At 31.1% G+C, this 14,074-nt stretch overlaps 1 protein-coding gene across 1 annotated transcript in view; it reads right to left on the reverse strand.

Annotated features, from left to right (window-relative positions):
* Positions 1-648: 648 nt before the first annotated feature.
* Positions 649-14,074, reverse strand: part of LOC145267148 (uncharacterized) — a 44,995-nt gene continuing 31,569 nt past the window's right edge. Inside the window, exons 5-6 of the mRNA XM_080123194.1 lie at positions 5,698-5,958; positions 649-4,596 (exon numbers count right to left, since the gene is read on the reverse strand). Of these exons, the coding sequence (XP_079979320.1) occupies positions 2,552-4,596; positions 5,698-5,958 (2,306 nt within the window). The 3' untranslated portion in view covers positions 649-2,551. The remainder of the gene's footprint in view (positions 4,597-5,697; positions 5,959-14,074) is intronic.

Here is a 14,074-nt window from a genome sequence, read left to right on the forward strand (position 1 = left end):
GAACTGATTTTAAAGCTTTACCGCTCACTCATTTTTCGACAAAATTTCAAACCATTATTACAGTTAACCTTCTCAGCTATATTGTGAAAAAACATTTTCAATTTTCGTTCAGTAAAAAAAAAATTATGGTGAATTCTGATTTTCAAAATCGTAAAAATATGTAAGGTGAGCGACGCTTTTTATGACTGGTTCACATAACAACCACTCGCTTCAGCGCGTACTGTTGCTACTAATTCACTGCTGTTGCGGAAGAGAAGTAACAAGTGAAACAGCATGAAAGGGGAGATAATTCGGGATTTTATTGAAAGCAGACGAGTGCTATAAATTATTACATGTGTTTGAGTGCAAAAAAAAAACGACTGAAATTAAACAAAAAAAACAAGTAGATTTATTAGAAGCCTGGAAAAATCATGGATTACAATAGAAAAATGATCGCATGACAAGTAATATGGTTAAAATTGGAAAAGAAAAGGACAAGATATTCTAGTATAAAATTATAACTTTAAATAGTGCAGCATTAAGAATTTTTTAATTCGATTTATAACATATAATCAATTCTTAATGCTGCAATATTTAAGTTATTTTTTTATATTTTTTTTACTAGAACTTCTTGTCCTTTTCTTTTCCAGTTTAAACAACTAGTCCTTTACTTTTCCATGTTTAAGCTTAACCATATTACTTTTCATGCTCTCATTTTTCTATTGAAATTGAATAAAGGTTTGTGTCTGCGACCTTTTTATTATTACGCAATCCGGTTTGCATGAGGTACCGACCTTGTTCTGGAATATAAATAAACGTTGTTTTTGTTTTGTTTGTTTTTTTAGTTACTAGTATTAAAACTGTAAGAAACCCCTGAAAAGTGTAGTGTTTTCTTTGTGTGTTGTGTGTAAACTTGCATAATAGAAACGTAAAAATTCATTCCTGTCTGAAGATAAAAGATTTGACAAAAAAATGCCACAACAAACATAGCGATTGTTTATTTCTTTTCTTTTTGCAAAACTCAATCCCATCCTTCATAACAAAAGCAGAAGACATAAATATTGAAAGGTATGAAGACCTTTAACGATAAAAGACCCCCCCCCTAAAAAAAAAAAAATTCTTGATGTAATAGATGCGCAAGTGCGCGAACTAACGACACAGCCGAAAAAGAAGTGAAAAGAAGGGAGGGGAAATGCATTCCGTAGCGAGAAAAGGAGAGGAACAAAATTGCACCACGTGATGAGGACAAGAAATCTAGTTAATCCAAAACTTATTGACAAGTGTTTGACTTTGAAGTAAGTATATGGTGGAACGATAAAAATTTCGCCCTAAAGAAAACACTGCAGCGTTATTTTAAAACTTATTGAAAAAATTAAGCTAATTTGATTATGTCGTAGAGCTACCGTCTATTCAATGTAACCGCCTTCGGCCTCAATCACCGCCTCTATATGGGTCCGGAACTGGGAGAATGCCTTTTCCACAAGCGCCGGCGAGAACTCTGTGGATGGCGGCAATTAAGCTGGCTTTAGTGTTGCGAGAGGTCATGTTGGTGATGTTCTCGACGTATGACCAAACGAAATGGTCCAGCGGGTTTAGGTCGCGGGGAGAGGGAATGGGCTATTGACAGAATGGCACAAAATCGTAACCCTCCTTCTGAAGTCAAACCTGGATTTCTTTAGACTTGGGGGCAGGCGCCGAGTTCTGTTGCCACACTCAGCGTCTGCCAGCGGCCACACCACATTTCGCCAGGGTATGACCACATTCTTCAGCACATCCAGGTACACTTCGGTGTTGACTTTCAAGTCGACTTCGAAGATATAAGGTGGTCCTCACTTGAAATCACAAGACCATAACCGTGGGTCGCCTGATGCGCTGAGCTATGTTCTCAAGCGTTGAACCGTCCGAATTTGCATGTTGAGAGTGCTGGCAATGATTCTATTGTCGGAACTTGGATCGCTAGAGAGATGAGTTGTATAGCGGGGCATATCCGATCTCGACCGTTGAACATTGTATTACTTTCAGACGATAGAAGACTTCTATCGCTCTCAGGATTTGTACACAACTGGCCAACTAGTAGATGGTCTGCAACAAGAATAAGAAGACCGTTTTTTCATCAAACGGAAATGGAATCACGTCGTCTTTTCTAGTGCGACAATTTTTTCGTTTCAGCCTATATTTTTTAAGCTTTTTACATCGTGGTTTCATGAAGAAACTTGTAACGAAAAAATGATTTCCATGAAGAAACTTGTAACGAAAGAAAAAACGCGGGGAATTATTATCTGAGGGCGGAGCATATATTGGAGCCCGGTAGAGTACGTATTATATTACTACAGAGAAAGATTAGCAACTTTTCTTCTAACAAAAAATGGATCTGTAGGAAAGAAATAATATCCTAAACTGGAATTCGAAGTCTGTTTTGTACTTTACCAAGTTAATAAGAAAAATGCTCTGAGCGGAAACTCCTTAGATGGGGAAACAGTACTCCAATTTAAGACATTTTTATTCGTCCTAAATTTATAACGGTACAATATGCAAGATAATTTCCGAAATTCTTTTAAATATGTATTAAATCCTAATTAAGCCGATTTCGAAAAACCGAACAAATCCACCGATAGAATCGGCAACAAACCTCCAAGACTTTTTCCCAAAACCAACAGAAAAAGCCTTCACAGTTGTCAATCTTAGAATCACATCGATATTGGTATGCTGAACTGTCATTGTGATCTATCACTGTTGCTGAAATGTTATGCGTGTCATTAATATTTAAGTTTAATAATTTTGTCTTATCAGATAAAGGAGTAATTGCCGTGGTTGAACCAACATCTCTTGAACTAATCAAAGCCAAATTCTTAGAATTTAGCATTAATTTTACTTGCGAAAATTGCGGACGGCTTGTTGTTGAGAAAAGTGCTAGCATCTTTTGGTTGGGTTTTAGCTGCGAAGTTAAAATGATGCCAGTTGTTTGTGGGATTGCTGATCCTAGAGGCTGGGAACCACTTCGTTGGATCCGACCGACAGTAGAGGGCGGCTTAGTCGTTGAGAGATGAAATGCTAAAGTATTTGAAGGTCTTGAAGGACCGTTATCTTGCGCCAGAGTTATCTTGGTCAGTTTATGCGTTGGAAGCGTGGCTGTTACGATGTTTGGCGGTTTTGGAGAATCTTGTAATGTTCTCGAAACAGAACGAATAATGTTGACTCGATCGGACTTCGTTGGCTTAACAATTAGAGGCTGTGTACCTACAATGTTGGGCGGTTTTGAAGAACCACGCAATTGTTTTGAAAAAGGGCCATGAAGATTAATCACACTGAATCTGGTTGGAAGCTGGATAGCTACTTTATTTGACACGGTTGAAGAATGTTGTAATGTCTTAGAATAAGGACGATTTGTATGGAGCTGGCTAAATGCCGATGGCTCAAGTCTTGGAAGATCGGTAACAACACTCTTTGGCAAGTTTGGAGAATATTCCGCACCTTCAGGAAACGTGCCATTATTTTTTAGGATACTGGATTTAAATAATGTGACTGTTGTAAGCTGGGTAGTTAAAGTATTGGATAATCTTGAAGAATTTTTTAATTCTTTAGAATCGGTGTTTAAACTTTGTATAGGTTCGGTTTTCGTTTGAGTTGATAGCTGGGTCTTGGAGAGAATTTTCGATATATTTGTATCGCGCACACTAACTGTATTTATCTGTTGGTCCGTTTGACCTGTGGTTATTATTCTCGGTCCTGGGCGGATAGTGGGTTTTACAGTTTTGTTATTTCGTGTTTTAAACTTAAGGATATTTTCTAACAAAGATATACTTGTTGTTTTAATGTTATCAGTTCTGAACTTGGTCTGTATTTCCGATTCTAAACGTTTGGTTAGGGGATTTTGTGGTATATTTTTGTCGAGTATAAAATTACTTAAACTTTGATCAATTTGTTTTGTGGGTACCGTATTCAACTCAGGTTGGATAGTATGCGTTATATATTTATTTTTGTAAACAGTTCCACTCCAAGATGTACTTCCGGTTTGATTTTCATCTGATTTCGATTTGGTTTCCGTTTCCGATCTCAAATTTTGATTTAAGGTATTTTCTGTCGATTCTATATCTTTGGCATTTACTGTTTTATTTGTCTGTTTTGAAGATAGCATTTTAATGTTACGGTTGAAAGATTGGTTTACGTTTTCAATTTTTGTAGTAATTTTATTTGTGAAAACGTTTTCAAATGGAGACGTATTTCCTGCTTGAATATGGTCTTCTTTCGATTTCGCCTTTTTTTCCATTATGAAGTTATCAGGGAACAGAGTTTCTGTTGACTGTGGAATTGTACTCGAACGGATGATAGTATCTAAATTTTTATCATCTTTTCCTGCAGATGAATTCGCAGGGTCAGGGTTAATTCTTTGGAAGTTTTCTTCTGATATATTTTTAAAATCCAATGCAGTTAAAGATGTTCTTTCCGTTTGAATAGAATAAAATTCTGATAATTCTGTTTCCGGTTTAAAAATTCCATCCAAAGGATCGCGTGTCGATTCCGGGACTATTGTGTGAGTTAGTGAGGTTTTGGTTGTGTCATCAATCTGCGTGATGGTTGTCGCCTCTGGATTCTTTTGGGCAACTAACGCCGATTTACCTGCAAAAAGTAAGTAAAAACAACATTGTTAAACAGCACAATCCGTTTGTACTTCTATAATATAAATCTCAACTGTCTGTTTAAATGTATGTATGTATGTATGTATGTGTGTATGCAATTTCAAATCTTGTCGGTAGATGAATACTTGATGCTCCGCTATCAAGGGTATTTTTTTATCGTGATGCCATCACTAGATGGGATGCCTAACACGGCTTAAGAGAGTCCCATCTACACTCGAGATAAGGATAGACCGCGCCAGTTTCCCAACCTGGCATTCTACCTCGCGGTATATACAGCACCTCGCCTCCTCAAATGGTCACCCATCTGATACTGGCCAGGCTCAACGTTGCTTAACTTCGTTGGTCTGGCGAGAACCGGTGTATCAGCATGATTGTGACGTATATAAGATTACAGATTTGAATTGCACTACAAACTTGCGTAGTGAATTAAATCTCGACTGCTGCCTGTGTATGTATGTATGTATGTATGTCTCGCAAAAAAAACTTTCGACACATGCCAAGAGTTTTCTCGGGATTGAATTCATCTTGATGCTTACCCTTCAGATGACAAATACCGAAAAATTGGCCAAAAAAATTAATTTCTTCACTGGGCACTTTTCTACAAGGAGGCGTCGCTTTTTTCGCCGATATTTACGAAACTCATTGCTTCTTTTCGATTGTCTAGCCTTAATTTGAACCTACGTCACTTGTGGTTTGGCGATAGACGCAACAGCTAACGCGTCACGTTTATTTTCGACACCTTTCCCCCTTCATGGTACGGGTTCGAACCTGCTTGCCTACTACCACATTTTTTTTGGGGGGGGAGGTCTCGCAATTTTCCGGGATTTTGTTTCTTTCTTTACACAAAGAGCAAAACGAATAACAAATTATAAAATGTGATAAGCCTAAAACTTCGACGTTTCACCTACTGTTTCGTGGGCTTTATCAACAGAGAACAAAAAAAGATAAAGATTGTACATAATGTTACGTGCCATTATATCTTTTTCTTCTGTCTTGATAAAGCCAGCGATATGGTGAGCGAAACGTTGTTTTTAGGTTTACCACATTTCTGTTTATAGAATATACCGCAAGGGTTATTTACCGTAAATTTGTTGGAGTGATATTTTGTCAGTTGGGCTCAATTCACTAACCGGATAGTAAAACAAGTAAATCATGATAGAACGTTGGTCACTCGAATGTCCGAGTCCCAAGGAGTGACCAATTCCATGAGCCGCAGCAAAGAGGAGACTCGCTTCATGGGTATTTTCCGTTCGCCAATTTTCTGCTTCGTCAAAGTAAACGTTGACCCTTTTTAGTCCGTTCTTTTTCGTGTAAGCCATGTCGATATACAGCTGATGTCCACCTAACAAAAAATAAAAACAAAACAGAACGTGTTATGTTTGCTTGACATTGTTGGATTTTAAGACGACCATGATGCAGGCTGCGGAGAAGTAGATGCGAAGTAATGTCGTTTGAAAAAAATATTTTTTTTACAAGGTAGTCACCACTTATCAAGGCCCGGAAGCCACTTAGAGATAAGGGTTATTGTGTGTACAGTACGTTAGTATTGGAGATTTGATAAAGTGTTTTGCTTAACGGGGGCGGTTCATCAGGAATTTGTTTATGTTGGACTTGAAGATATCCAGGACAAAATATAGTTGTCCATTAGACAGTTTTAAAATATTCATTATTTTTTGTCTTGTTTTATAAAAAAATATATAATAGAAATCGCCCTAGACAAAGTATGAAACCGTTTTATGTAAGGAGCTAGCAAGAAGGAAAACTGATTAACACAAATACAAAATATGCTTTTAAAAACTGATAAAAATAGTAGGAAAAGAGTTCCATGAGAAAAAAAAACTGACGGAGACCAATGGACCGACAAGTCAAACGACCTGGGACAAAGGAGGCAGGGAATAAATCAAACAATTCTGTTGAACACAAGCATTTATATATTAAAATTTTAACATCTTTAACATGTGTCCGTGTCACGGCTTCCAGATTATAAATTATTTGATCGGGAGATCTTATCTATTAAAAAGGGCGATAAAAGTTGAAAAATACTACGAATTATATATATATATATATAATGAGTTAATTTAATGTCCATAGCATTTTATTACCTTCTATTCTGCTTTTTAATAAATAGGATCTCCCGATCACAAAAGACGCAGTGTAAAAATAAATAAATAAATTCAAACATATGATGTTGGTTTTGGTCCGAACGTGAAATAAAATATACTTTCTTGGTTTTCTTCCTATGATCTAAGGGTAGTATATGTTCTTTCTAAAGATGGTATAATGATATTCGTGGAATTTCCATTCGCGTAGGCTCTCCATACAGCGAAAATATAATTGATAAAGAATATTTTACCGGAAAACACATACACACACAAAAAGGAACAACCCGTGTTATTTGTTAATCAACGTTTCCTCTTTATTTCGAGACTTCCTCTGGATGAAATAATGACGAAACGTTGATGAACAAATCACACAGTTTGTTCCTTTTTTTTTCTCTCTATTTTGTCGAAATACTATTATTCTTATATATATATATATATATATATATATATATATATATATATATATATATATATATATATATTAAAAACATAATTATGCACTTACACGTGCCAGAATGGCTGAATCTAGCGAGATTCGAAATCGAGACCCCATGGTAAGAGACCTAAACCCTTACTCCTCGTCCACCTCGCTGACTGTTCGGATACGTCTTGAATCAATTCAATTATTTACGAAAGTGCATTTTTACCTAAATGCGAGTCGGGAATAATTTTCCTTTTAATCAATGGAGAGCGGCATATATATTATTGTTAAAATATAATTATCCACAAACACGTGTTTCGTCGTCTACAATTCATCAGAGGGGCTGATATATATATAATATAAAGCGGTGTGTGTGTGTGTGTGTGTGTGTGTGTGTGTGTCTGGTCACGAATAGACTTCTATATGGTTGACTATTTTAAAAAACTGATTACATATAATGATAGGAGATGTATCGAGATACAGGAATGGGTATGTTTGATCTGGCAGAACGGTGGTTCATTAAAATTGTGGGGTCGGCGTTCGCGTATGATCCACAAAGTATGGAAATAAAAAAATCTAAAAATTAAAAAAAAACGTTTACAAGTGTTTTTGATATAGGTGTACATAAGAATACTTTGATAAGTATGTTTTAACTTAAATAGGGATGGTATAATAAAATTGTGGGGTCTGCGTTTACGCCTGGCCTCCATACAATGGAAATAGGCACAAACTTTAATAAAGACTTTTCATATCTATCTGCATAAGTATACTTTGATAATGATGTCTCAGTTTGAAGAAATATGGTATAATAAAATTATGGTGTGTTCGTTCGCGCCTGACCTCCATAGAATGGAAATATGTCACAAAGTTTAACAAGGTTTTTTAATATAGATCCACAGATTATTATGATAAGTGTTTCAGTGTGAACAGATATGGTATAATAAATTATGGGGTTTATCTATTTTATTTTTACTTTCATCATATTTTGCTTTGGTTTTGATACACCCAAATTCGAAGCTATCTCTTTACAACCCTTCCTTTTCATAACCTATCATACTGTCATAAATCAGAGTCCATTTTCTGTAGGCTGTTTTTGAACCCAGTCAACGACGGGTACTTTTGCAAGTATATATATATATATATATATATATATATATATATATATATATATATACATATAATGTGTGTATATATATAATGTGTATATATATATACATTATATATATATATAAAAATAAAAATTTTGACATTTGCTTTTCTATTTTATATTTAATTCAATCACCATTCAATCTTTTTTTTTTTCTCTTCTTCTTAATCCATTTTTCTTAATTACACTTTGTGTCGGCAGCCTAACGCATATCTTATTTTTCTTTTAATAATATTATTTGCATACTTTCCCCTTTTCTTTGTACCTATTTTTGCATTATTCCACGGCCTTTTGAATTATTTTGGACCTTCTTCCAATTACGCGAATTCCTTGGATTTTACCGTCATTGGATCATTTACCCTTCACCAGACTATCCATTCACGTGAAATCACCTTTTTCTTCACCATATTTCCTCTTCTTAACTTTTTGTTACCAAGTAAGATCTTTGACTTACTTGCAGTTTCATCAAATACTTTGCATACAAAATCCGATCCCGCATTTTGCTAATTCCTATCCTCTGGTGAGAAGGAAAGTATTTCTCCGAAACTCCGCGGATTAAGGACTATCCACTTACTTATTAAATATGTTTTTAACTTTTTGAAAGTGTTTTTTAACATGTAACATTTAAATATTTGCTCTTATATATACATATATATATATATATATATATATATCGCTGTATCCAGTCACTCTAATGAAACATTTTAAAAATAATATATATACCGCTCCCCATGTGCGGGTACCAAATTTCTTAAAGGGAAAATTATTCCCAGCTCGCATTTAGGTAAAAATCCGCTTTCGTAAATAATTGAATTAATTCAAAACATATCGCTAAAACCAAAACAAACAACATATATATATATATATATATATATATATATATATATATATATATATGTATATATATATATGTATATATATATATGTATATATATATATGTATATATATATATGTATATATATATATGTATATATATATATGTATATATATATATATGTATATATATATATATGTATATATATATATGTATATATATATATGTATATATATATGTATATATATATATGTATATATATATGTATATATATGTATATATATATATATATATATATATGGCAAAAGTTTATATTCCAATATGTTACTTTAATTATGAAATAAGTTACCGCCCTTGAACGGATTATGAAATATTGATGGAAAAAAACTTAGAAATATCTTAAATTAATGTTCAAAATGGTTAATTAAAATTAATTAATTGGTAATAAAATGAATCTAGTTAAAGTACAAAGGAATTTTAAAATATTTATATATGAAATAAAATAAGTTTTAAAAAATTTATATATCCAATAAAATAATTTTAACAAAAATAATAGTATATGTATTAAAATAAAATTTATGGTTATGCAAAATTTAAGTCTAATCGACGGAGCTTATTACAAATTAACAGATGAAGTAATTAGTTTTGTATAAATATAAATATATATATGTGTGTGTGTTATTAATATTATCTAAGTAAAAATATATAGATCAATTATAAATAATCTATATATTCATACGATAGCGTGTGTGCGTTGTGCGTGTTGCGCTTATATCCAGGTCGTTTAATTGTTATGTTCTTATATTTCTTGTCATGAATAATTTTATCAAAAATTCTTAATAAGTTTTGGTTTCTGTTTGGACTATAGCTGATGACACTTAATTCGTATATTTTTTTATAAATAATTTTATCGAGAATTCTTCATAAGTGTTTGGTTTCTCTTTCGATTATGGCTGAAGAAACTCAATTTATACCTATATATATATATATATATATATATATATATATATATATACATATATGTGTTTATATATATATATATATATATATATATATATATATATATATATATATATATTTCATAAGATTTTATTTCGGTTTCGATTCAAGCTAATGCACCACAGTGATATGGATATATTTTTTTCTATTTTTAAAATCGCAACTTTATAACATATAAAAATCGCTAGAACATTAACTTTATAATAATATATACGAACTCCGCAAAAATTATAAATCCATTAAGCATACTTTACAACCGAGTTTTATCGGGCGTTCGTGCTAGCTTAGATAAATACATTTGCAGTTTTAACAAAAGAGCTACAATAATATCAGAGAGTCTCCATTTACATTGGCCATCTACAGAATGCCAACATCAATAAATTACATATGAATGAGTTCCCTGTGGAATATACAATTTTAATACATATGGATTTTTAAATTTAGTGACTTTGAAAATTAAAAATAAAACCTAATAAAATGAAAAAAACAAAAATAATTTTGTAATCATTCCAAAATTTCTTTATTTTCTTGTAAAATTTGTAAGTGCGATTTCTTCTGATGACAAAAGGACGAAAAAAGTTCATTGATTGATATAATTAAATGAATAATTTGTGCTACGAAACAGGTGCTGGCAAGCATTGTGCAAGTCAACTTACGTAATAGAATCAATGGTAAGATGGTTAACATACTTAAATTTTGAATACAGCCGTTTGTCATTTGTATGTTGTTCTCTGTAATTACATTGACTTTGATAAATTAAAGTATACTTATGAATAAAAAAGTGAAAATATAATTGGAAAAATATATTTGCGTATATATAAATATATATATATGTATACATATATGTAAATATATATATATGTATATATGTGTGTATATATATATGTATATATATGTGTGTATATATATATATGTATATCAGGGAGACTAGCCGCCCTCCTCACCAAACAAGTCTGGTGGGGGAACAAGTTTAGTCGCCGGTGACCCGACCATGAGGCAGGTAGTACTGGGTTACATGGTATCAGTAGCATATGACATGATCTGACACAGGATTAAAAACAAGACCTTCCAAAGGGCGAATGAACTCTTTTTCTGGGTCAACGGCCAACTAGCACCGTGTATATTTGTGTGTGTGTGTGTGTGTGTGTGTGTGTGTGTGTGTGTGTGTGTGTGTGTGTGTGTATTGGAGTAGGGAGGGCTCCCGTAAGCCGTGGTGAAGGCAACCTTTCTAGGAGAAGGAAATCTCTGATTTAAAAAACCATAAAGCGGAAGACCAGTACCCGCATTAAGCTGGTCTGCAGTTTAATTTGTTGCTGGCTATCTTGCTCTTACTTGTTGCTGAATCTCAACATTTGAACCGAGAGAGAGACTTAGCTGTCGTACAAAGCTAAGACTCTGTAACATCATATTTGTATAGATACTCCCTCAGACATTTGGGCTCATGGATTTTAAATGTCTGAGGGAGTGGAACTCGTCTGACAAGACGTTGCAATCATCATATATGTACATATGTGTGTGTATAAATACGTGTATATATGTGTGTGCATATATATGTATATATATACATATATATCGGTATATATATGTGTGTGTGCATATATATGTATATATACGTATATATATGTATATATGTGTGTGTGTGCTTATATATATGTATATATTTGTGTAAATATATATATATGTATATATATGTGTGTGTATGTACATATATGTGTGTATATATATTTGTATATATATATATGTGTATACATATGTGTGTATATATATGTGTGTATATGTGTATATATATGTATATATACGTGTGTATACATATGTGTGTATATATATGTGTGTATGTGTGTATATGTGTGTATATATATGTATATATATGTGTGCATATATGTGTATATATATGTGTGTATATATATGTGTATATATGTGTATATATATGTATATATATGTGTGTATACATATGTACATATATGTGTGTATATATGTATATATGTGTATATATATGTCTGTATATATGTATAAATATATGTGTATATATATGTGTGTGTGTATATGTGTGTGTATATGTGTGTATATGTGTAAAAACAAAAGCTAAATGGAGGCGATCTAGAGCATATGCTGTAGAACGGAGAAAAAAGATCCTTGGGTTTTGATCTGACGTTTTTAATATAATAAACTAGTTATGACCAAAGTTTCATTTCATTCGGACAAAAAACAAAAAAACAGCCCCTAATTAGAGTTGGGGCCCGCTTTTTGGGAGTCACCTTGTATGTATGTATATGTATGTATATGTACTGTATGTGTATATGTATGTATATGTGTATATGTATATGTATGTATATACGTATTTGTATATATGTATGTGTATGTATATACGTATTTGTATATATGTATATGTATGTATATACGTATATATATATATGTATATATATGTATATATTTATATATATATGTATATATATGTATATATTTATATATATATATGTATATATATGTATATATTTATATATATATGTATATATATGTATATATATATTATATATGCATATATTTATGTATATATATGTATATATATATGTATATATTTATGTATATATATATATGTATATATTTATGTATATATATATGTATATATATGTATATATTTATGTATATATATATATGTATATATATGTATATATTTATGTATATATATGTATATATTTATGTATATATATGTACATATATGTATATATATATGTGTATATATATGTATATATGTATGTATATATATGTACATATATGTATATATATATGTGTATATATATGTATATATATGTACATATATGTATATATATGTGTATATATATGTATATATATGCATATATATTTTTATATATGTGTATATATATGTTTATATATGTGTATATATATGTGCATATATGTATATGTATATATAAATATGTACAAATATGTATATTTATATGTAAATATGTACATATATGTATATATATGTAAATATGTATATATATACGTAAATATGTATATATGTACATATATTTATGTACATGTATGTATATGTATTTATGTACATGTATGTATATGTATTTATGTACATGTATGTATATGTATTTATGTACATGTATGTATATGTATTTATGTACATGTATGTATATGTATTTATGTACATGTATGTATATGTATTTATGTACATGTATGTATATGTATTTATGTACATGTATGTATATGTATTTATGTACATGTATGTATATGTATGTATGTACATATATGTACTTGTATGTATATGTATATATGTACATATATGTATATATGTACATATATGTATATATGTACATATATGTATATATGTACATATATGTATATATATACATATATGTATGTATGTACATGTATGTATATGTATGTATATGTGTATATGTATATGTATGTATATATATGTACATATAAGTATATGTATATATGTACATATATTTATATATGTACGTATATGTATACGTATGTATATGTATATATGTACATATATGTACACGTATGTATATATGTACATATATGTATACGTATGTATATATGTACATATATGTATACGTATGTATATATGTACATATATGTATACATATGTATATATGTACATATATGTATACGTATGTATATATGCACATATATGTATACGTATGTATATATGCACATATATGTATACGTATGTATATATGCACATATATGTATACGTATGTATATATGCACATATATGTATACGTATGTATATATGCACATATATGTATACGTATGTATATATGCACATATATGTATACGTATGTATATATGCACATATATGTATACGTATGTATATATGCACATATATGTATACGTATGTATATATGCACATATATGTATACGTATGTATATATGCACATATATGTATACGTATGTATATATGCACATATATGTATACGTATGTATATATGCACATATATGTATACGTATGT

Source organism: Euprymna scolopes, chromosome 42 (assembly GCF_053919585.1).
Source record: "Euprymna scolopes isolate OS-2025 chromosome 42, ASM5391958v1, whole genome shotgun sequence".
In the NCBI taxonomy this organism is placed as follows: domain Eukaryota; kingdom Metazoa; phylum Mollusca; class Cephalopoda; order Sepiida; family Sepiolidae; genus Euprymna; species Euprymna scolopes.